At 42.2% G+C, this 26213-nt stretch overlaps 1 protein-coding gene across 1 annotated transcript in view; it reads left to right on the forward strand.

Moving 5' to 3' along the window:
* Positions 1-26213, forward strand: part of THADA (THADA armadillo repeat containing) — a 329564-nt gene that overhangs the window by 234380 nt on the left and 68971 nt on the right. Inside the window, exons 30-31 of the mRNA XM_081264069.1 lie at positions 546-661; positions 22758-22852. Coding sequence (XP_081120195.1) covers positions 546-661; positions 22758-22852 — 211 coding nt within the window. The remainder of the gene's footprint in view (positions 1-545; positions 662-22757; positions 22853-26213) is intronic.

Genomic DNA, 26213 nt, shown 5'->3' on the forward strand with positions numbered 1-26213 from the left:
ACTTCTGACCCCTAAGGATAGATCTGCTAAATATATATAAAATTATATATATATCGTTCCACATATCATTATTCAATATTTGCAAGGCAAGCATTGGTGTGCCTGCTCTTTTAGTCAAAACTATTCTGATGAACCCACAGTGTTAAACCAGCTTGGACACTCAAAATTATTTTTCCTATAGGAAGACTGACTTGAAAATGCACATTTTATTTTCATGTAAAACTACTGACATATTTGTGTTTCTTTGCTGAAATAAATGATAGGTTGTTTCTAATAATAAATTTTTGTGTGGTCACAGAATAGTCCCCAATTTTTGGAATTGTGTGAGGGACACTAAGCACAACTATGGGTCAAGACCGCAGGTTTGACACCACTGCTCCCTCCTCCAAAATCAGCATGCTTTTCTGCAGAGAGCAGCACCACATTCTGCAGGTGTCTGTTTTCTCCAAGGGGAGTATTTGGAGGAAACCTAAAGAGAGGAACTGAGCATTTAGGAAAGATACATTTTCACAGCAGGATGTTGCTTTTTCTCTCTCTTGGCTTAGGTTTTTCATTTGTTGAAAGCCTACACGGACTCCAAACACAGAACGAGTTCAGACTTTCTTCAGGAGCTGACTGACATCACTGTTTGTACCAAAGCCAAACTCTGGCTGGCCAAGAGGTATGTTAAAACCCCACATTAGCAAGGAGTTATTGGGGTTAGCAGCACATTCGAAAGTTGCCATTATCTACTTGTGGAGAGTTTTAAAAGTCATTGGCATGAGTTTTCTAAACTTACTGGAGTATGTATCTTTGTAGAACTTTGGGTTGTAGTAAAGAAAGAAGAAAAATATTTTTCTGATGATTTTTCTAAAATTGCTGAGTTACTAGGAGGGCATGTAATATGGATTTTAAAAAAATCTATGTAGTTTTTTTTTTCTTTAATATCTTTATTTATTTTTTATGTGGTGCTGAGGATCGAGCCCAACGCCTCACACATGTGAGGCAAGCGCTCTACCACTGAGCTACAGCCTCAGCCCCTGAGCTACAGCCCCAGCCCATGATATGGATTTTTACTGCCCACAAGTACCCTGGCAGCTCACAGCTGTGGGATTGATGTCAGACTTGAGCAGCACTGAGGCTCAGAGAGATATCCTAGGGCAAGGATAGGAACAGGAGAGGGAAGTCGCCATTTCCAGGTGGGCACTAGGATAGCTTGACAGTGCAAGGCAAAGAAGGGGGCTACTTTTTTTTTCATCCTTGCCATTGTTCATTTATTTTGGAACTTAGAACTTTTTGTATGTGAAAGATGAAGGAATAAAAAGAATTCTGCATTTAATATACAGGAAGGGTTGTCTGTAACACTGTGTTCAAATGTATGTTGGTGTACTTGATACTGGTAGGACGGTAAGTGCCCAGCGACTGGGTCCAGAGGAGACCCACGCACTTCCTCACCACATTCCATGCTGCAGTCTGCTGAGAGAGCAGCCTCTCTTCTTTATTTTTTTAAAAAATGTGCTTATTTTTTACTTTCGTTAGGTCCCCCACCTTATATGGCAAATCAAGTAATGGGTGGCATGAGGCCCACAGATCATTTTGGTCCAAGAAAATATTGTTAAGCAAAGGCTACAGGCCAACTTTTGTCTTAGGAGAGGTGAGGATACACAGAGAGAAGTCGTTCTAGCTTTAAGGGCCACTAGAGGTAAAAGATATGTAAGTAGATGATTTTCATTCAACATTTTTAAGTGACAAATGTATGTGGTACAGGAGTAGCCCAGAGGAGGAAGCAGGGAGGGCTGACATTGAACCAGCCATCAAGAGATGATTTGAATTTCTGCCAAATTGGCCACATACGGTGACATTACCTTGTAATCCCAGTGTCTTGAGAGGCTGAGGCAGGAAGATTGCAGGTTCAAAGCCAGCTTCAGCAACTTAGTGAGGCCCTGTCTCAAAATCAAAAATAAAGGAAGGGCTGGGGGTGTGGCTCAGTGGTTAAGCACCCCTGGGTTCAATCCCCAATGCCGGAAGGAAGGAAGGAAGGAAAGGAAAGGAAAGGAAAGGAAAGGGAAGGGAAGGGAAGGGGAAAGGGGAAAGGGGAAAGGGGAAAGGGGAAAGGGGAAAGGGGAAAGGGAAAAGGAAAGGAAAGGAAGAAAAAGAAATTTTTGCCAAATGGCCAAGGCAAAGAGGAGAATTCCAGACTTAAGTAATAGCATAAGCAGAACTATGGCAGTTTGAAATGGCAGGGTAGGTTTGAAGAAGTGTAAGAAAATTAGCTCTCCCCTGTGGCACAGAATAAGGCTGAGGAAACATGCAGAAGCCACAGAGAAAGTTCCTTAAGGAAGCTTGGGAAAGGGGAGCCAGTGGCAGATATCCCACACAGCAGGCCATAGTGATTGACCAGCAATAGCTTTGGACAGGGATGTTGATGGGGAAATTCTCTAGCATCTAAAATGCCAACAAAGTTATGTTGAATCTCTCATTTTTAATCTAAATTTTGTTTTCTCCATTTTATTTAGAGGGTAAAAATTGCCTAACCATAAACTCTTCCCCTCAGCCTTGTCCTGTTTGCCTTTAGTGGACTCTTAGCTCCCCCAGAACACATTTCCTGGGAGAACAGGGACTTGTGGTCACATTTGTACTCAGCTGGTTACCTATTAACAGGTCAAATCCTCTATAGCGAAGAAGTTTCTGGCCCCTTAGCTTGCTACTCTGTCATGGGTCTCATAGAAGGTCATTGCCCACCTGCTTCCTGAGTCCAGCCTTTCTTGTTGCCTGGGATGGAGAAGGCGTAGTGACCCACCAGGCATTGGCTCACAGAGTCACCCCAGCTTCCTGTTCAGCTGGGGAATTTCTTTATAAGCCTTCCTGGTGGCCCCTATTATTACTCTCCAATTGGGCTTCTCATCATCTTCATCACTGTCCCCCACCCTTCTCTTGATTTTTCTCCATGCCCTAGAAAATAAAGGCATGAATCACTGCAGTTCACTGGGCTTCTACCTTCCTTGCCCAGAATCCAGGAAAGCCACTTTCTGTTTCCAGTACAGTCAACTCTCTATTATCCAAGTGTGAACTTTCCACTTGGTGGGTGGTCTGTGGATGGTTCCTAACACCAGCTTCCTCTTGCTCCCCAACTCACTTCTACCAGTATTAGTCAGGATGTGTTTAGAGACTGGAATAGAGTTTGGAAGGAAAACATGCTGCCAAAGCACAATGCGTTCCAAAGCTTTGTATCCGTCTTTCTATATTGTCTACACCATTGACAGGATAACCCCGATGATCCTGAAGAGGAAATTATAGAACTGGGGACAAGTGATGAAGCATCAGCCTGCCCCATGCCTGCCATGTCCCTAAGGACGTCTTGCTTCAGGAGGTGTTTGTCTACACCACTTAGCTCCATGCTCAGCTAACTCACTCAGGTCCTAGTGGTCCCCTCTGAAAACAGACCCATCTTCCCTTCACCTGCCTTTCCCATGAAGGTGTTACAATGCAGAGTATTCCAAAGTCCACTGCTCCTTTATGTCCCTTGAAATTTACACATGAAAGAAGAATGATGTTCTTTTGAGCCCACTAAGGATTTTCTGTATCTTTTTAATATAAGCTATGAAAAAATGATGTTATGGCAAAAAGAAAATGTTGGTTTAAATTTTAGCACCAACACCTTTTTCCTCCTAAATTTATTTGATCATTAGCCTCAGTTCATTCAGTCCAATAAGTACAAAAATTTTAGTGGATGTGTCATTTATTTGTCCTTTTATTCCCAGAAAAGGTTTTTAAAAAATTCATTGGAGCCATGGGATCACCAATTCAGTTTTAAAATTTTGACTCTGAAATTGAGGGCACATAAAGACTTTTGTCGTGTATTTGGTATTTTGACTTTGCAAGATTAATAAGGATTTATATGAGGTGGTTGAGCAATAGCCATGGAGCTGTTGGGGAATTTGGGGGTGATGAATGGCCAGCTGGCAACGTGGCCTAAGTAAAGGACTGGGTTTCTGCTCTTACAGGCTGCTTTTCATCCCAAGATGTCAAAGCCTTTATGGAAATCAGCTCATTAATCCTTCAAGTCCCTTCCTTCCCATTTTCCTCCATCCCTCCCTCCTCAATCTAGTTCACTGTCTCTTCCCTGGTGCTAAGGCAATTTACCAACTATTGAAAGAAAGCTAAGCTGACCCAGGCCAGGGACTCGGTGAGAATAAGGGTCAGCCACTGGCCTGGAAAGAGCGGCTAGGGGCCCATGAAAGAGAATTCTACGCAGTCCCCAAAGGTAGACAGTCTGCAAGCCTTGCTGTTTGCAGATTCCAGGTCAGCTGACCCAGCTGGATCTCAGGTCCTGCCTGAGTAGGAAAGACTTTTAAAAGCCCTGTCAAGTAGGACTAGGAGGAGGAAAAGACTGGCTGACTTCAGCTGAGGGCTGGGATTACTATTATAGTGGGCTAAAAATTTTGAGAGATGAATTTAGTTATCTAGTGTTTCCTTCTTTGGTTATCAAAGGGGAAAAAAAGGTCGTGTGTGTGTGTGTGTGTGTGTGTGTGTGTGTGTGTGTATGTTGTGTGTTCCCTTTAATAAACTTAGTGAACTGAACAAACTATTCTGACTTAGCACAGTGTATGATGTGTTGACCAAAAGTTTTCTACTAAACTTTTTTTCAATTTTTTTTGATCGTCAGTGCAGCATATATTTAACACAGAAAATAAGTGCAAAATTTGGAAAGGAGAATAGAAATCTGCTCCTGACCACAATCCAGTGGAAACCACTATTATTGGTTAACAATTTTATGTAGTTACTTCATCTTTTTTCCTATGTTTTTTTTGTTTTTTTTGGCATAGTTAAGGTTAGACTGTATGTGTAAGTTACAGCTTCCTTCTTTTACTTGACAGTATCATGAAAGCATTTGCCATTACTATTATTACTAAAAACTCTATGGTACAGCTACTATGGAAAATATGGTGGCATTTACTAAAAATAGAAATTGAAAATAGAATTACTATAATCAGCAATTCCACTTCTGAGCACATACCCCCAAAAATTGGAAGCAAAGATATCTATATAGCCATATTCATAAGCAACATTATTCATGGTAGTCTAAGTATGGAGACAACTCAGGTATTCATTGACAAATGATAAATGACTAAACAGAATATTATATATCTATGTATAAATGTATACACACACACATGTATGTATAAATGTATAAAATGAAATATTATACAGCTTTAAAAAGGAAGGGAACTCTGACACAAACTACAACATGGGTTAGGGTAGTCAATAAAAGAAAATATTGTCTGGTTTCACTTATAAAAGGTACCTAGAGTAGTTACATTCATAGAAACAGAAAGTAGGTTGCTAGTTCCTAGATACTGGGGGAGGAGAGAATGAGGAGCTTCTAGTTAATGGAGGTAGAGTTTTAGTTTTACCAGATGAAAAGAATTCTAGAGATTGGATGCACAACAGTATAAATGCACTTAACCCCACTGAGCTATACACTTAAAAATTATTAAGATGCCAATTTTTATATTATATTTTGTTATGATTTTTAAAAATTGAATGACAAACATTGAAATCATAAAGCCTTTTACCATATCACTCCTTCAAGCTTTTCATTGTTTTGACTTTTTGTGATAATTCTTAGCTTTTATTCCCTTGTGCAACCCCAAACTAAAATATTTTGCCAGTTTTCAAATGAAGAACATCTTTGAAAACATCATTCGTTGAAGGCAGCATATTTCTATCACCTGAATAATCAGTCATTAAGTTTACCTAATCATTATTTTATTGCTGGCCATTTAGTTTGTGCCCCATATTTTAGTGTTGTAAATAGTGTTTCAGTGAAAATCTTTGTGATGATTGTGTGCGTGTTAACGTGATTGTCTCATGCTTGATTTCCAGAAGTGGAATAAGTTGATTGGGAGACACAAAAATGTTGAAAGGTCTTGATATCACTGCTAGATTGTTTTCCAGAAGGAAAATTTCAGCTCATCTTTCCACCAACAATGCTGCGGGAGACCTCTACCAAAATTTTAATAAGGATTTTTAAAATCAAAATTAGGTTAAGGAAACTTTTCCTTTTTGAATGCCTACTTTTCTCTGTATGAGGAGATTAGTATATGTTATTTCAAGAACTCTCCTCAGAACTTTCTTAGTATAAGAAATCAAACCCTGTGTATACAGCACCCAGTTTAGTTAGCCTTTCACCTTGGCCTCAGTTAACAGATGAGTCAGACAAGCATGGGTAATTTTTTCTTTCAATTTTTGCTTCCTGTGTCACAGCACAGTCACTGCTATACTTGCGAAGTATTGTGTTTTATTTGATCTGCCTAAGAAGGGGTCTTCCCCCAAGCTCTGCACAAAGTACTGCTCAGCACTGGGCAGACTGCACTTTCAGCCAGAGGGGTCAAACTGTCAGTGCATTTGGATCACGTTGAACATGCATGTACTTTGTTCGGCTTGTACAGGATTTAATTTTCTTTCTTTCTTTCTTTCTTTCTTTCTTTCTTTCTTTCTTTCTTTCTTTCTTTCTTTCTTTCTTTCCTTCCTTCCTTCCTTCCTTCCTTCCTTCCTTCTTTCTTTCTTTCTTTCTATCTTCTGATCAAGAAATTTCACAATAAATCAAGATATTCAACTTTTTTGAAAAACTAGAAGATCTGGCAGCGTCAGACCCCTGTTGCCACCTGGCCTTGGTGGGCCAGAGCTCTCTGGATGGAGCATGCTCTTCATGCATTACCACTGTCCCCACCATTGCTCCCTGCTGAGCTCTCTTGGAAATAGGAATTTGTAACTATTGGTGTTGGCATTTATCAAGTACTAGGTTGGCTGATGGTCAGTTTTTACTCCAGGCAGTAATTCTTAGTGCATGTTAGAATTGTCTAGAGAGTTTTTTAAACCTATGCCAGGCCCCACCCCAGAGGGTTTTTTTTTTGTGTGTGTGTGGGGGGGGTGAATACCAGAGATTGGACTTGGTGGCGCTCAACCACTGAGCCACACCCCCAGCCCTTTTTTGTATTTTTATTTAGAGACAGGGTCTCACTGACTTAGTGCCTATCCTTTGCTGAGGCTGGCTTTGAACTCATGATCCTCCTGCCTCAGCCTCCCAAGCTCTGGGATTATAGACATGTGCCACCAGCCCAGCTAGAGTTTTTGATTTAGATATTTTGTTTCCTTTGCCCTCAGAAGTGTCATTTAACCCTGATAGATACTCTGGTGTGGTGGTTATCCTGGCAACTTGTGGCACATTTTCATTTTTTGGGTGAAGCTTGAATAGAGGGGACTATAGCTATGTCACTTCATTTGATGATTTAGTCAACTTTTTCATTGCTATGCCCCAAACACCTAACAATTAGAGGAGGAAAATTTATTTTGTGGCTCACGGTTTCTGTGGTCTCAGTCCACAGGTGGGTCCCTAGGCCAGGCAGATGTCGGGGAAAATAGTTAGGACAGGACACCCAGAAGCAGAGAGCAGCTCTCCTCACCAGATACAAACCCCAAAGGCATATCTGTCCCCAAAGAGCTACCTCCTCCACCACACCCTACCAGCCCACAACTCAATTTCTATGAGGGGATTAATTTGCTAATTAGTTTAAGGTTCTTATCATCCTATCATTCACCTCTAAACTGTCATGCATTCTTACACATGAGCTTTCAAGGGGACACCAATATCTAACCCGTAACATTCAATAAACTATTTCTTAAGCCCTGCCATATGCCATGCTGTATCAAACACTGTGCCTGGTATTAAAACCACTACTTCATTGTAAAGAGGGCAGAAAATTAGAGTTTTCTGAAGTACACTCATAGACCTGGAATTTTAGATCTAGAAAAACCATGCAGCTTATTGTCATCCACTCCCAGCTCTATGCACGTGGAAAACTATAGCCACGGAGGTTGGGGACTTGTCCATTTCCCCCAGCTGGCCAGGAGTAAGATCCTCCTGACCACTGCTAGTATTGTTGGGGACTGAGCTCCCAGCTCTCTGTGGGACTCACTCCTCTGGGCCACACTGCCTTCATCTGTCCAGACACAGTTTTTATGTCAAGGCTTTGAATGGCAATAACTTCAGCATCTGCTAGAACAGTACTTCTCAGGGAAAAAAAAAGAAAAAGAAGAAGAAGAAGAAAAAAAAAGAAGTGCCCATGAATCCCCTGAGGATCTTGTTAAAATGGAGACCCTCATTGACTAGGTCTGGGGTGGGGCCTGGGAGCCTGCATTTTTTTACTAGTTCCTATGTGATTGACTCCACTGCTGCTGGGACTCAGTAAATACTTTGAGGAGCAAGGGCCAGCCCCTTTAATGGTCCAGCCCCTAGTTAGAAATACTACCACCCTTATGCTCTTGTTCCCCAGGGATTGGGGCTGCATCTGGGAGCTCAGGAGAAGGCCTGAGGTTACTTAAGGTGTCCGCCCAGCATTCTCTCCTCACCCACCTGAGATAACCTGCACTGAGGAGCTGACTGGCGTGAGTGCTGTCAAGGGGAAGTCACATTCCCTGGTCCAGGTAGCCATCCCTGTGGCCTCAGTGCCTGGGATAGGACCAGTGTTTTGTTGGCATGCAGTGAGCAGTTATCATTTTGGAAACTAACAGTCTGATACTGTGGTGGAAAAAACAGCCTCTCAGGAATACAAGAATGGGTCCCAAGGTTACTAGGAAAGCATGCTTGGGAATAAATTTTTGAATAAAATAGTGTTCATGAAGGGAAGAGATGATGGCAGGGAGCTGGTGTTTGCCAAAGACCTAATGATTTGCTACCCTACATTAAGTCTAATTTACTATCCCAGGTTAATTCTAAATTGCAGGCTGTGTATGTACCGGGTAATCCAGCTACTTCCTCAGAGCTTTCCCCCAGTGCTCCTCACCCTTCTTTGTGCCCCTCATCTATTTCTTCTCCCCAGGATATATGCTTCCAGCCACCTTCTGGTCTCTTCCCCTGGCCACCCCTTATCCACACTCCCATCTTTTCTCCCTTTTCTGTTACTTACCAGTCCCTGCAAGCTGAATGGTATGCCCCTTGAGAGCATGTGGATTTAAATGCCTAAGGAAAATATGCTTATAGACAGAGCTGGGCTTGCTTTTGTGTGGCAATCCCGGTTCTTCCCTAAGGGGTCTGTGGCCAGCTGCAGAAGATCTGGTTTAGGATTCTGTTTTGCTCTCCAGCAGCTGAAGACAGCATTTATTTTCTAACCACCAGATTTATTCACACAAGAGATTCACTTCCCAGGCAGAAATACAGGGGCTTAGGTCTGATTTCACCTTCCCAAATCTGTCCTGCCTCCCAGACCCTTTCCTTCCCCAAGAAAGAGGTCCTTCTTTCGCAACAACTTGAAATAAAGAGAGCCTGAGCCCTCTGCCAAGCTACAGGTTGCTGTTTCACTTCCATGCCACTGCTGAGAATCCCTTCCAGGAGGGTTGTTAAAATATTCAGATGATGTGGCATTTTAAGGCTATCATTTGTGGTCCCTGCCAAAACTTTCAGGGAAGCAAGTCTCAACAGGGACGGTTAGTCATACAGCAAGTTTCCAGGCATTGCTGGTGGTTGTGTTTTGCTTTTTAGTTTCCTTTCTCTGTCTCTCTCTGCACACCACCTCCCACCCATCAACAGCCTGGGCTCATGGAAACTAGTCTGGGTAAAATCAGTTAAAACTGATCAATATGTTAAACTGAGACTTTGAGCAAGTTGCCCAAGGTCAAATCTTCTTCATATGACAACGAGAAACACAAAATCCTTTTATACAACTGCACTCCAAGAATTCACCCCCAATAGTGCCCTCAACTTTTTAAAATATAGAACTCTGTAGCCCTAACCTGGAAATCATAATTTATTCAATAGAAAGCTCAAAAACATCTTCCTCCCCTTGTAGCTGTTGGCTCACTGGGGTCTTGTTGCTGGAAAATTCGGACAATGTTGTCATTGTCTAGCTCACAAGGAGTGCTGCCTTAGTGTCCTGAGCACATTCTCATAATGTTATGTGAAGCCCTCATGCAGTGGGATACTTTTTTCCCTTTGGCATGTAACTTGTTCCATCTTTTGAGTAAATCAGCACATTCCTTACTTTCTTTGAGCCCTTCCTGGTGAACTAAAGTCAATTCAGATGCACAGACAGAACAAAGCAAGGTAGTAGGCAGAGTGGGGAGTAGAAAGGTGAGCAATGCGTCTGTGTTTGAAAAACTATGTGAGTAGGACAGGGACAGATTTAATTAGCTATGAACAAGTAAGAATTTAGTAAATATTGGAATGAGTCAAAGCGTGTTACAGGAGCTGGGAAGGGAGAAATAAGTGCCAGCTCGTGGGGGTAGAGGTGCCCAGGAAGTCTTCTAGGAGGCAGGGGAAGTCTTTAAATTCTAGGGGAGAGGTAGTTATTAGATAAAGTAATCTTAGATTGGATAATGAGGAAGGTGATGCTGGGATGGAGCCTGGCGCTAAGATCTCATTGCCCAGATACAAAGAAGGAATCTTGGAATAGAGCTGAGCATTGGTGGCCAGCACATTAGGCATGTAAAATGGAGCCATAATAGGGCCTCAGTTGTCAGAATTGAGGTGAGAAGAGAGCTTATTCCTATGAAATGCTTAACCAACAGTGGAGCACAAATAGAAGTATATAGAATAAGTACAGGAGTTTGGGGGTGGGGTAACGAGTGTGAACTGAGATGGGGAAGACTTTCTGGGAGAGGTAGGTATTGAGCTGGGCCTTAGAGCAAGGGTCTGATTTGGAAATGCCAAAAGCAATGCCAAAAGAGCAGGTCCCCAGGGGGAGCATGCAGCGAGTGCAACGTGGCATACTGCAGGCAGTGCACGTCGGTCTGTTGTGGGCCGCAGGGAGATAAAGGTGAAGAAGAAGTGCTGTGCTTAGGGAGCAGTGCAAGATTTGATACAAGACCCATTGTGTCAGCCCTTAAGTGTCAGCCAGAGGAGTGTGGCCAAGGGTGAAGAGGAAGTACTAAGCTCAGGCAGATACTGGTGAGAGGATGCTACGTGTGCTTACATGGAACCCGCCCAGAGAGGCTTTAAGGCTTTCCAGCCCTACATTGGTCAACAGAATTTCCATTCTTTTCCTAGTGGTCAACCAGAAGCTCCCTAGTAGCAGTCTACCCACTTCCTGTCTTGGTCACCTGGAAGTCCTTGTCATCTGCTTGGGCCACTAATCATGGAAATAGAGACACTTGTATGTACCTGAGACCACATCGCTTTTGTCTTCCTAAGCTTGCTAATACGACCTTAGAACCTTAGAATTTATAGCAGGAAAGGGAATTTAGAGTCACTTAACCCAATGGAATTCTTTCTTCAAACAGAAACTTTTGTGGAAATTCAAGATGGGAGATGTTGAAGATAGTAGAGGTGGTAAATACAGTTTAAGCTGGGATCGGGGCCAGGAGACCCACCTACATGACTTCCTTCCTATTGGAAGCCTCAGAAGGGATTAAGAGAAGCACTCCAACTCCCTATTAATAAAAAAAAAAAAAAAAAAAAAAAAAAAAAAAAAAGATCTAATCCAAACTGATATTTGCAGAAGAGGTAATTAGACATGAGGTTGGGGGGGGGGGGCATGTGTGGCTGGCTCAAGAGGTGGCTCAAGTTATTGGAATGTAAATAGCAACTTTGCTTTTTTGCTGTTTGACTTGCTTCCCTCTCCTGCTTCTTGATCATCCTTTTAGAAAATCCTGCAACCCTGTGCCCCAGAGCTGCCTGGGATCCTCCCTCAGTAGTTGTCCTTGCTGGCTAGGGTACTCGGCATCAGTCCTCTTTGCCATCAAAATAGCTATTCCAGATCCTCTTTCCTTAGCAATCCACTCACAGGGGCTGTTGCTGGGGCTCAGCAGCAGAGCGGTCACCTAGCACGTGCGAGGCACTGGGTTTGATCTTCAGTACCACCTAAAAATAAATAAATAAAATAAAAATATTAGGAAAAAAAAAAAAAGAAAGAAATCCACTCACAGATGGCTGACTACCACTGGATCTGACCAGCTAGTCATGCCAACAGGTTCTGAGTTCTAACGTGAGAGTAAGTTAGTTCTCCTGGGTTGCACAATTGTTTGCAGCAGTGATCCTTTGGAGATAGTACATTTGATGAAGTTAGTAACTGACCAAGGCTTTCTGGCGGTGTGCAGACCTGGTGGGAACATGCCCCTGCCCTCATTTTGAGCTGACTCAGCCCTAATATGTTTGTCCTGAGTGGCTAGGCTTTAGGCTACCTTCAGAAGGGCTTGTGGGGAACGTGGACTGTTCTTATGTGAATGGGGCAAGGGAGCAGCTTGGAGAGGGGCCCTCCTCAGCTCCCTGTTCTCTCCCTCCTTCAGCTACCCCTGCTGCCCGGCCTTCCTGAGTGATTGGACGGACCTGCAGCCTCATGGAGTAACACCATCCCACAAAAGTTTAGGGGCCATTCCAGGACTCCCTGAGCCAGAGAGGGCCCCCATCAGCCTGTGGGCACTGTATTTTGGAGTGACTGTGCAGAGGGTCTCTTCTAGAGGTGCTTGGTGAATGGAAAGCCTCTAGTCTGAAAACAACTCTGTGCTGACATTGAGAGAGGCAGAGTATTCTTGCTGTCAGAAGGTCTGGGTTGCCCACTAGCATGGTGTGGCCTTATCTGTCTTCAGTCCTGAGTTTTCATCTGTAAAATAGAAAGCTCTAAAATGTGGGTGTGAAATACATGAGGATGGAGAAGACATAGTAAATAATGGCTGTAAAAGCATGAAAGAGTACACAGATATGGAAAGTATCTGTTCCCAAGTTTGGGTTTTTTGTACTGGGAATTGAACCCAGAGGTGCTCTACACTGAGCTACAGCCCCAGCCCTGTTTATTTTTTTAAAGTTTGAGACAGGGCCAGACATGGTGGCACACAACTCTAATTCCAGTGACTCTGGAGGCAAATTCAGGGAGATTGTAAGTTCAAAGCCAACCTTGGCAACTTAGCAAGGCCCTGAGCAGCTTAGAGAGACCTTGCCTCAAAGTTAAAAATAAAAAAGGGCTGGGGATATAGCTCAGAGGCAAAGCACCCTTGGGTTCAATACCTAGTAACACCACCACCCACAATCTTTTTTTTTTTTTTTTAAAGATAGGGTCTTGCCAAGTTGCCCAGAATGATCGGGAACTTGGGATCCTCCTGCCTCAGCCTCCTGAGTTGCTGGGATTACAGGTGTGCACAACTGTACCCGGCAGTAATTTGTCATCAACATCATCAGAATGCTGCAACAGGCCCTTGGGCCGATCATCACCAGAGCAACAGTGCTTGGAGCCTTGCTTTTCCCCAGATTGGCTCTCAGGCACAACACCAGAGCATGTGGGTACAAACTAACATGCTGTAATTGCATGGCACAGTATCTTCCTTTCATCTGATTTTGTTGGGGACACAAAGATAGAATTTGTTTGTCTAGAAAACCTTAATTTTGTTCTTGGCTTTGTGCTGATCCTGGATAGATCACTTGAGCTCTCCGAACAACTTTGATGATTTGCAAAAAAAAGGAATATAGGAATGATATTGCCTATTTCCCCTCCTTCTTAAGAATTTTATAAAGATTAAATGAAATAGAATAGAAATATTTTTGAAGATAAGACTTTTAGTAAAAAAATGCAGTTTACTATTATGATCATGATTACTGTTATTGATGGGGCTGAGGTCCAAGCATGTGCCAAGTTCATGTTACCATGGTTCTATGGAGCACGCTGTGAGAAATCCTCACCTTGATGTTTCCAGGCTTCTCATGCAACATCAAGAAGCTCCATTCTCCTCACCTATTTATCTTTTTATGCTCTTAGAAAGAAAAGGGACCTCTGTTAACACTGTGTAATAATTGACGCTATATATCCTCCAAGCCCCAAACTGTAAATAAAAGTTTTCTTGGATACTACTTTTCCCCCATAATTCCCAGCATATAACTTATTAAGTTATTAACCAGCAATTTCTCTGGCAGCATATTAAACTTTACTTTTAAACAAGTCACAGAGGGAGGGAAACATGCATCTCTCATAAAAGGAATAAAAAACATACACCCTCTAAAACAGTTTCCCCGGGCTTTGAACAAATCCCAAGCCTCACACAAGGTCTCTTTTTCATCATTCTCTGCACATAGCTTGAGTGTTAGTGCATTAATGAGAAAAAGATGCCTAATAGAAAGATGGAAAAATACGAGGGCCTCTGGGGGTGTGGGTGGCTCCTGAGGTTCTCTGAAAAGGCAGGTGAGCCTTCACGAAGGAAAAAAGGCGAAGCTGTGGCTTGAGGCTCTGGGCTTCTTCTGCAGCAGTGGCATTCCTAGGGGATGCAGAGCGGGCCATGGCTTTGGCCCTGCCCTGGGAAAGGGACCCTGGTACTTTTTGCAGACTGAGGGACTTGCAGAATGCCTCCCTGTGAGTCTGGTAAAGGGGTGAAAGCCCTCTACTCCTATGGATCCCACCCCTTGGAATGAAAGATGCTTTCTCGAGGGAAGCCTAGCATTTGTAGTGCATGGACCGGGCCTTTGCTCTCTTTCTGGACAAAGTCACAGCTCATGGCTCTCTTTGTGCATGGTGACCATAGAGAATTCCCTGGAAACTGGTCCACCATCAGAGCAGGGCAGCTTGTACCTGAGGGCAGGAGTATAAACACTGGCAAAGCTCCAAACCAAGGAAGGCTGGGTGGTTGTAGGAGCCTAGCATAAAAATGCAGCCCTGCCGTCACACCTCCCCTGGTGAGGGCAAGGTAAATGTGCAGGCCCAGGTAGCCTGCCAGACCCTGCATGCTGCCTCCAGCTGGCCAGCCTACAGATTTGAATTCCCACTGTTAGGGTAGAGGGAAACAGCCTGTGTGAAAAATACATATTCTACAACTCATGACCATTTGGCATCTTGGTTTAAACAAATACCGCTTTGCTTCTCCGGGAATGCCATATGATGGTAACTTGGCTGGGGGCTGTAGTGAAAATGGAAATCAGAACAGGGGAGGGGCTTTTTAAAAATTTAATTTAAACTTCAACGTTTACTTGACTTAATGTGGCCTGCATCAAAGAAGGACCTCCTAACTCCTGACCACAGCAGCTCTTCCTTTTATAACCAAATGGGATGAGAGGCATCGTCTGCTCTGTCCAGAGCCACCATTGCAATGACCAGAACTGCCAGCACTACAAAGATGGCCTGTGGGATCTCTGGGAGACCAAAGGATGGTCAGCGAAATATCTGGGGTCAAGTCAGCTGTTGAGATTGTCTTCCGAGACTGTTTTTGATGGTTAGTCAGGGAAAGTTCCCTGGAGGACAGGCTTTGAGGAGCATTTTAAATCAGGGCATGGTGTGGCTGGAAATGTGTCAAGTAGGGGGAGTCATACAGCATGTAGGAACATGTGTTAGACTTTTCCCTCTCCTCGTCCTGCCTCCTGCACCCACTCTGCCTCTTCCCAGCCTGACTCCACAGCCCTTACCCTCTTCCCTGTGGCTTCCTCCCATCTCTGTGGGTGTTCTGAGAGCCCCGGATATGGCTTCCCTTGCTGTCTGCTGGCGCCCAGGCTAGACCCTGCTGGTGCCTCTGGTTCTTTAAGGGCTGTGTCGGAGCCTTGATTACAGAAGATGGCTGTGATGAGCCCCTGTTGGGTCTCAAGACCAAGAGTCATTTCAAGCCACTAGCCTATTGGCTACCTGTTTGATATCTAGAATTCCTTCTCCTTCCTCTTATCAGCCCAAATCCTTCCATGTCTTTAGACCTTTCCATGGAATTCCTTCTGATTGCTTTATGTATATTTTGTTTTCCTCCACATACATCCTTCCCCGTGTCCTCAAACCATAAGACTGCAAGGCCAGAACCCTGCTCTCTCCTTCTGTTTCCCACCTCAAGAATGATACCCCACGGTTCTCACTAAGTTTCTGGATTGATGAAAGTGAATTGTGGCTCTAATCAGTGTTGTAGGGGAGTAGTTCACTGGGGACCAGCGTGACCCAGGCCCTGACTGTTGAAGTCCAGATTGGGTTTCTTTACTTAGAACTTAACATACACCAACAGTCTACAGTAGTCTACACCAGCAGTCTAGGTCAGCTGTTTCTGACCTTCTGAAGATGGGAGTGAATTCTTCAGGAAGTTTGCTGTATCCAAAATGAATCATCTGTTTCTTCCAGGAGCCCACAAAGGCTTCACAACATTTTTTGTTTGTTTTTTGTTTTTGGTACTGGGGATTGAACCCAAGGGCTTTGCTACCAAGCTACATCCTTAACGCTTTTAATTTTTTATTTTGAGACAGGGTCTTGTTGAGTTGCTTAGGGCCTCACAGAGTTGCTGAGGCTGGCCTCGAACTTGGAATCCTTCTGTCTCAGCCTCCCCAGTCCCTGGGATTACAGGCATGTACCACCACTCTGGCAAGCCTTCACAATATTAAACAGGCACCTGAGCACTCCAATGTGACTTGAGCTGATGAGGCCCTACTAGACTCTTAAACCCTTTGGAGCTTTTGGAACTCTTAAAAATCATTCAGAAGCTCTCCAATTTTGGGCCTCCGTTCACACACTCTGTATCATTTCCTCCTGTCTCTCCCCATACCATATCCCTTTAGCACTTACTATTATTCCCCAAACCTGTCATGTCCCAAATCTTCAGACCTGCTGCTTCCACTGCTGGGGTCACTGCCTGTGACCTGCTTCCCTGGCTCTCCCGAGTCTCCATCTGCCCTGGGGCCTCTGACTCCCTAGACAAAAAGAATGGTCTCCTCTGCCATCATCGTTCAGTTTTATTCTGTTGTCTCCTCCTTGGAGCACCTGGCGTAGTCTAGCCTGAGTGATTATGTGCTTCTCTTGCTAACCTAGTTAGTGGCTTTCAATGTTTTTTTGACAGCCATTTGCAACAAGAAATACCTTTTACATATGGTTAGATGAACATGTGTGTGTTTATGTTGTATAAATACACACACATATCGTCCCATGAAATAAGTCTTACACAGTTTGAGATTTTAGTAATAGCTATATATAAAAATAGCTGTATAGATTTTAGTAATAACTATATCTAATAGCTATATATAGCTATTTAGTAATAGCTATATGTAAACTTCAAAAAAATTGCAACAGAGAGGGAATTTGTCCAAGTTTATCATATTTAATTTCAGGAATGCTACCTTTCAGCATATCCACCATCATGTTGGATGCCAAGCATGACTCTGTTGATACCATCCAGTGTAATATGACTTATTACCTAGAAAAGAAAAAATCAATTTTACCTAAAATTGTTGTATTTCACTAATTATTTACATCTTATTTAAAGTTATTTATACATAACTTATTAAAAAATTCACTCGGGCCAAGGACTTTATAGAAATCCTGTATGTAACAAATAAATTAATGAAATAGTGCTTACCCCTAGGACTTTGCTACACTGGTTTAATTTTCCTCTTTTTTCCCGTTCTCTCTCCCTACCTCCTTTCCTTTCTTCCTTCCTTTCTTATGCTGGTCACCACCCACTAGTTGATTTCATAACTAATTAAATGAATCATAACCTGCAGTTGGAAAAACACTATTCAGGACTCTAAGTTCCTTGAGGGCAGTGACTACTGTCCCTGAATCATTTTATCTTTATATTGCCAAACTCTGGCACTATTCCTGGCTCTCAGTAGCTTCTTAATAAAACTTTTCTGAATGAATAGGCCCCAGTTTAAAAAGATCTGCAGCCACTGGGATTCCGGAAGGGACAGGAGAAGTGAATAATTTATCACAGACTTCCCAGGAGCTCCTGCTGCCCTCCAGACACTAGGGCCATTGTGGCCATGGCTGGGAGGCCTGCTCTCTGCCCTGCTTTCTGCTTCCCCCAACTTCCAGGAGAGAGGGCGGGATATTTAATGAAATGTAGAGACTTCCCAGGGCAAAATTATTCACCAAGTTCTTGGGTAGATATTTGTCAAGAGACAAATGTTTAAAAAAAACAGTGGAAGAAATCAAGATTCTTAAAAAGACCTTCGTTCCATTTTATGTATATAAACTTGGTCCTCATACCTGATTCCTCATACTCTAAAGCCACTAATATGCTGTTTTTCAGTCTGTCTGTTGGACCCTAACGCCTTCTGATTTTTTTCAGGCACTATAAATCTTCATTATACTATGCCCCATGCCAGGATTTTTCCATTTGGGGGTAGAGAAAAAAATCCCCAAGCCCACCAAAACCCTGTGGCTTGGTTTCCTGTCCAGCTGGCTTGCTGTTCTCGGGATTTTATTCCCATCATCAAAGTGGCTTGACAGACCAAGAACAAACCTCTGGCTCACCCTGAACTCACAGTGTACCGTTTCCAAGTTAGAACAAACACCAAGTAATAGCAAGAGAAAAAAATTATTTTCCTGACATAGAAGCCAGTCCAGAGAAAACCCAACTCTGTGACTCCAGACAGTCCTGTTATCTGGAGGGTGGAGCCTTGAATGGGTGAGCAATAGGCCAAATTATTCTCTGGGCTATCCCGAAGTCATGGATGGACTCCACTGTGCCCCAGATCCTCTGCTCCTGGGCTCGAGAGCAGCAGTTTTGTGAGGGAGCCTCCCATGGTCCTCTTGATCATAGCAGACTTGGCCTGAAGGCTCTTAGTCATGGAGCGGTCCCTGAGGTGTGCCACAAGGCTAGTGAGGTCGCCAGCATGTGCCAGACCTAGGAAAGATGCAGAACACTGCAGCCTGACAGGGGGCTTTAAAGATTTTCTTACTTTTATTTCTTCTATTCATTTAGGAAAAAAACATTTTTTAAATATTAACTAAAAATCTCCTGGAAACCAGGCTCATCATCAAACTTGAAAGACAAACCAGTTTCCCACAAACTTTCCTTTATTCCATATGGCTCCACAGAAAAACATCCTGAGCAATAAGCTGACTGTGGAAGGCCACGTGGTGGCAGGCAGAAAATAACGACACCGAGGAGCACCCAATCAGTGTGAAGTAGCCCATCTTTTAGGAACCTAGCCTGCCCTGTTCTTGTTCCTGCCTGCTCAACACATTCTCTAGTCCACCCAGGCTGGTGTCCATCAGTCCCTGGACAAGCCAAACGCATTCCTTCCCACATCGGTTGCCCCTTTTCAAAATGCTCTTCTTTATCAACTTTGTCGATCTAAATTCTTCCCATCATACACTGCTCAGTTGGAATTATATCTTCATAAGCCCTTTCCATGAAGTAGACAAAATTCTCAGGCCAGAAATTATCTCATGTGTGTCTCCTACTCACAGCCAGCTCAAAGCTGAATGCACAGGAGACATTCCACCTGCTCTCTGGAGCCATGTTTTCAGCCCTGTGTGAGGTGTCTGGCGGCTCACCATTTCTCTGTCCCAGGACCAGCCCTCTGCTTTTTTGGTTTTTTTCCCTGAGTGGCCCTTTCTTTGGAGGGGAAGTTCTCAGCTGTTAAAACATGGCTGTATAACCAATGTGATCCTGCAATCTGTACACGTGGAAAAATAAGAATTCATACCCCATTTGAATCAAATGTATGATATGTCAAGATCATTGTAATGTTTTGAGCAACTAAAAAAAAAAAAAAAAAAACAGTGGAAGGCCCAGAAATGGGAATGATATCATCAAAGAAGTTTCTAGTAGATGGTGGGCTTTCCATAATGAGTGGGAGAGTGATAGCAAGAGGTTATGATTGAAAAGCCTGGGGAACTAGAGAGAGACAAAAGGAAGAGGCAGAATTGGAAAAAAAAAATTGGGGAGGGGGTCACATTTTATTAGGCTAAGATGCCTCCTCCCTGTCAATGGGAGTGCTCACAGGCACATCAGGCACGTTCCCATCATCTTGGAGGGACACTGGGTAGTTGTAGGGTGTGGCCTTGTTGATCATGATGGCATACTTGGTGTAGGGGCTGAATGGGGGCAGAATTCAGAGAGACTTCCAATGGCGAAGGACACAACCACCGGCTCCTAGGCCCAGGCTTTCTTCAGAAAGGCAGCAAATTTCACAGCCATCTTGTTCCTAAGAATTGGAAAACTGAAAAAAAAAAAAAAAGAAAGAAAGAAAAGATAGAAGTTGCAAATAGTTTTTAAGTGGAACTATAAAGTACTAGAAGACAATATGGGCATTAGAAATTTTTATATAGCTGGGCATGGTGGTGCACACCTGTAATCCCAGCAATTTGGGATGCTGAGACAGGAGAATCACAAGGTAAGTGGCAGACTCAGCAATTTAGTGAGGCCCTGTCTCAAAATAAAAAATTAAAAGGGCTAGGGATGTAACTCAGTGGCAAAGTGGCCCTGGCTTCACTCCCCAGTACCAAGAAAAAAAATTATCTATATAAATGTGTGTGTGCACGCACACGTGCGTGTGTGTATAAATATCAGAGAAAAATTGTACTTTATAATCATAACAAAACTCAGAAGATATAAAAATATAAATATGTTTGACACATAAAACAATACTTTTTAATTGGTAAAGAAATTATAAAAACATGAAAAACTATAAAAACCATATGTGACAAGTGTGCAGATTTCCTTCATATGCAAAAAGCTCCTACAAATCATTACAGGAAAAAATAGCAATGAAGGATTTGAACATAAGTCACAGAAAAGGAAGTTCAAATATCCTTTTTTTTTTGGTGGTGCTGAGGATTGAACCCAGGGCCTCATTCGTGCTAGGTGAGTGCTCTACTGCTGAGCCACAATCCCAGCCCTCAAATATCCTTTTTTTGAAAGCATTTGAAGAGAGAACTGGGGACTGGCTCAGTGGTAGAACACTTGCCCAACATGTGTGAGGTGTCCTGGGTTCAGTACCCAGCACCACAAAAAGCATATGAAGACCAGGCATGGCAGTACACATCTGTAATCCTGGCTACTCAGAAGGCTGAATCAGGAGGATCCCAAATTCAAGGACAACCTGGGCAACTTAATTAGACCTTGTCTCAAAATAAAAAGAAAAGGACTGGGGGTATAATTCAGTGGTAGAGCACTTGCCTAGCATGCATGAGCCCCTGAGTTCAATCCCCAATACAACAAAAGAAAGAAAGGGAGGGGGAAAGAAGTATATAAAGAGGTAGTCAACATCACCCTTAATGAAATTTCAATTCAAAACAAAGAGAAATTGTTTTTTACTTATCATCTTGACAAAGGTCATAAAGTTTAATAATGGACTGTGGTGGCCAGATTGTGGGAAAATTGGAACTCTTATTAGACACTGCTGGCAAACGTGTAAATTGGTTCAGCCTCTTTAGAAAACATATTACTAAAGTCAGTGAAAAACTTAAATGTGCAGATACCTCAATTCAGCAGTTTCTAGGAAATTTTCCTGTGAGGATATATCCGTATGCACAAAACTATTGAACAAATATATTTGTTACAACACTGTATTCAGTAGAAGATTATCTTAGTCTGAATTCTATCAAAAAGGGACAGATAAGTTCATGAAATGGAGTATTTACTGCCATTAAGAAAATGAGGCAATCTTTATGTCCCTAACAGGATGGTGTCCAAAGCATATTAATGAAAAACAGTAATGCTCAGAACTTAGTATGTAGTAAACCACCGTTTATGTAAAGATAAACAAGTGGGTTATAAATGAATAGAAGGTGCCTGGAAGGATCAGCCAGTAAGTAATAACAGTGGTTTCCTAAGGGAAACAGACTGTGGGCAGAGGAGAGAGTCATGGAAGAGGGACTGGATTTTCACTGCATGCCCTTTTGTACTATTTGAATTTTTTTTTTGTACTGTGTACATGTGTTACCTATTTTTTAAAACTAAGTTTTAAAAATAGCTAATCATAGGTATTTAGGCCAGACCTGAGGTGTCATGTAAACTAGCAGTTTGGGAGGTAGGAGTCAGTAAGCCAGCAGGTACTGTACATGGACAAGTCATTGGGGCTCAGGTAGGGCAGGCAGGTCAGCAACAAAGAGCCCACCTGACCATTTTGCTTCAGGCCTTCATGTCAGAATGTACGCCAGCTCCAGGATGTGGGCAGGTAAGAATAGAGGTGGGAATAAGCTTTAGAGTAATGGTAAAACTGTTAATTTACAGGGAATGAGAAGGTTGGGTTTAGGAAATCCACTAACTGGTGCCAGTTTTGGTGCCATCACACAGGCAGCAGACCTAGTGATATCTACTATTTTCACCACCCTTGCCAGATCATTAGCACACCGAAGAGAGTTTGGCCCCTTCCTTGATCACTATAACTTGGAGCCAGGGCCCTTCAAGAACTGTGCTCAAAAAAAAGTCCCTTTGGAAGGCTAAGACAGAAAGATAACAAGTTCCAGGCCAGCCTAGGCAACTTAGTGAGACGAGACACTGTCTGAAAATAAAAACTAAAAAGTGTTGGAGATGTAGCTCAGTGGTAGAGTACCACACTCACACTCAAACAAGAGGGGGATGGTACAATATCATCTCTCCCGCCCCATCTCATTTTCAATGAACTAGGTTAGGATCTTGGGTTTTGCTTGATTTCCACTTATTTTGTTTGGAACCAGAGCATAGCATTTTATGTATTTGGTCCACACACAGCCCCAGCCTCCACCATATTGCTCTTGGACTCTCACTGAATTGCTCATTTGCTTACCTCATGTTGTCGTCCATCTTATTTTAGCATTTGCCATGACTGCCTAAGCCTCCTGATGCGCCTGAGAGAAAACACCCATTTTCGGGGCTGGGGATGTGGCTCAAGCGGTAGCGCGCTCGCCTGGCATGCGTGCGGCCCCGGTTCGATCCTCAGCACCACATAACAACAAAGATGTTGTGTCCGCCGAGAGCTAAAAAATAAATATTAAAAATTCTCTCTCTCCTCTCTCACTCTCTCTAAAAAAACAAACAAACAAACAAACAAAAACACCCATTTTCTTCTTGCTGTGACTCAGGCCTCAGAGAGAGAAAAATATCAATTTATTTTCTGTTCTTTACCTTTCTAGGCAAAATCCATGTTTGGTGACCAGAGCTGTATATATTGACATTATCTTGGTGTTGACATACTGCCTCGACAAAGCCACAAAGGGCAACCAGCCAGGTATGATTCATAGTTATATCATTTTGGAATGGTCAGAGGTCTTTGAAATGTGGGTGGGGTTTGAGTAGCTCCACCACACACTCCCACCTACTTCAATAAGACCAACCATCCGTCAGAATTCAACCCAGTGCCATATGGCTCCCTCCTAGAAGCTTCTCAAGGAAACTTGTCCTTGTTTACTTGGAAGTTTGCTGTTAAATATCTTCTATTTGGTCATTCAGAGAAGAGTATGAACTCTACTCAGATACCCTCTGTGTCTCGCAGACCTTGACTTTTTCCTGTTTTATGCATTTTCTTTGAAAGGTCATCCTTTTCAATGACTTGTTCGCTCTGTTCCGGGCTGTGGAGATAAGCGAGCTGGCTCATTTGGTGCTGGAGCCAGAACATTTGTGCTTCTGTCTCGAGTGTACCCTTACACACTGGTGCATGTCACAGTTGCTGCCTCAAGCTTTGAAATCCTCTGTGATTTTAGGTCATGTATGTTTCTGGGCATGTGCTCCAGACCCACATGCAACTGTTCTATTTTAATCACAATTCACAGTGTTTTTTTTTTTTTTAAAGGAGAAGGGCAATTCCAAATAAATTTTTTTGATGTGTTTATATAAGAGGCTACAGGAAGTGCTGTACATGAGTTCCAGGCCACAGACTGAAACTGATTTTCATTAACACAAACTGGAATGCAGGGTAATGAGCCTGCAACTGGTTAAAATCAGCCTCTTCTAATTGATTAGGCCTGTCTAAAGGGGGCTTCGATTACAAAGTAAGTTTCTGAGTACAAGCAGGCCAGGCCTTTCCTCTGTTACATTGAGTCTGTCAGTGATTTGTTGTCTTCAGTAAATACATTCAGGCTGTCAAAGTCCAGCTCTGTCCATATGGAACCCTGTTCCCAAATTCAAACCAATTTAAAATGCTTTATAGGGGGTTTGGAGTGGGAGTGTGAAACCACCTCACACAGATCCATGTATGCTAGCCCACAAAGCCCCTTTGGCCATACAGAGGTAATAAGAACACACTAGACTTTCCTCAGCTGCACTTCCCTGCATAGGGGCAGTTGTTGTATCTATTCAGTAATATAGGATTATATAATTTTACAGCTATAAAACAATCCTGGTTGATCTGGGCACGGTGAATACACCTGTAATCCCATAGTGAGACTCCATCTAAAAAACAAAACAAACAAACAAAAAAACCAGTCTTGGTTTATGCCTCTTGTCCCAGCATAGTTATGAATAGTGTCCCCATTTTATTCTTGAGTGGGTCCAAGTTTGCATAATAAATTGTAGGTTACCCTAGCTATAAGAGATTATTGCATCCACTTGTACACTTGAGTTAGCTGCGGTCCATATATAAAGAGATTATACAGCTGTTACCAAGTAAGGTGTTTCTATATTTCAGGTCCAGATTTCATGTAGCTTTATAATACATATCTGTTTACATATCTAAAGGACCTGCTTACAAATCTATCCAGTGGGATCCTGGCAGAGTCATGTAGTTGACTGTATCATTAGTTGATTTGAACTGAGTTTTTCTTGGCTCATTTAGCACCTTATTCCTATCTAGAAGAGGGAACCTTTGAGTGTTATAAAATAACTTCCCATCCTTTCCTGATTAGCTGGGCTCCATGGGGATGACTTTGGCTTTTATATATATATATATATATATATATATATATATATATACATATATATATGTATATATATATATATACACACACACACACACACACACACATACATATATATATACATATATATATATATATGGACACAATACCTTTATTTTACTTATTTATTTGTATATGGTGCTGAGTATTGAACCTAGTGCCTTATACTTGCCAGGCAGGTGCTGTACCACTGAGCTATATCCCAGCCCCAAATTTGGCTTTTTTAAATTGTTCTTTCCTCCAAACTCTTAACCTTATTTGAAGTTTATTCCCAGTTAAATGTGATCACAAATGATCTTTCATTCCTCTGCAGCATTGAGCTTACAGGCACACGCTGCTCCTCTTAGTGTCCTTATTTGCAGAATAAGTTGCGACGGGAATGGGCACTTGGACCCTGACTCTAGGTGACAGCCACAGTTCTGAATGTGCTCTGTACTTTTCCATAAGGCAGCCGCTAGCCACACGTGGCGCTTGAGTGCTTGAGATGCAGCTGGTCCAAACTGAGATGTTCTGGAAGTACAAAGTACACTCCAGATTTCCAAGGCCAAGTGTGAAAAAAGTGTAAAATTTATCAATAATTTTTATATTGACTAGATATTACAGAAATAATGTTTAGACATCAGATTAAAATTTTAAAATTTAAGCCTCACCATGAGTCCTGAGGAATGGAATCAGCCATCTGTGGACTGAGACCTCTGAAACTGTGAGCCCTCAAATATACTTTTCCTCCTATTTAAAAAAAAAAAAAAAATATATATATATATATATATATATATATATATATATATATATGTATTTTCAAAATTAATTTCACCTGTTTCTTGTACTTTTGAAATGTGATTACTACTAGAATAAAAAGAGTAAGGAAAACAAAACTATTATTAAAATATGTGAATTTCACTTTGTCAAATGGAAAGATGTGAAAAGTTGTTAATAACTTATCACAGAAACCAAAATGTCACATTAAAGTAATATTATTGATGAAGGAAAACGTGGCTACTATAAATTTTCAAATTACATATATGGCTTACACTATTGGACTTTGGGAATTGCCCTCTTAAACCACAGGATAAGTGTGCATGTAGCTATATCTACCTATATGAATGTGTGTATTCATGGGATGCATCCACACAAATAGTAGTAGTAAGTTTTCATCCTTTGAGTTTGGGCTAGATTTTTAAACTAACTAAATGTCAAGTAAGTCAGTGATTAAGATGGATAGCACTCCTTGGGATAAAAATAAGCTGTGACCTTAAAGTAGTGAAATCTATTCTTGTATGTCTCATAAATTGTTTCCAAAGGCAGTTTGAGCAGTAGATAAGTATCTCCCCAAATCAGATGATCACTTGTCTGGATGTGTAGATTTTAGTATGCTTTCAAAATAATGTCATGATATTAAGCTCCTTGGAAGAATGGACCATGTCCTATAGTCTTTGTTACCCAACCAAGCACATAGTAAGCTCTCACTGAATATGTTTGTTAGTAACTGATTGGGTAAAATGTAATGTTGCTCAGTTTTTAGGATAATACAGTTATTATTAAGTTACAAGTCTTGATTTAAACTCATGCATCAATCATATATGACTTTATTTTCTGAATTCAAATGAGATAATTAATTCTGTGTGCATGTTTGTAAATCACATATATATCTACCTCCACAGAGTAGGAAGCATACACACAGACTCTGAAGCCAGATCC

The sequence above is a fragment of the Spermophilus citellus genome (genome assembly GCF_964194105.1).
Source record: "Spermophilus citellus genome assembly, chromosome: 13".
Classification (NCBI taxonomy): domain Eukaryota; kingdom Metazoa; phylum Chordata; class Mammalia; order Rodentia; family Sciuridae; genus Spermophilus; species Spermophilus citellus.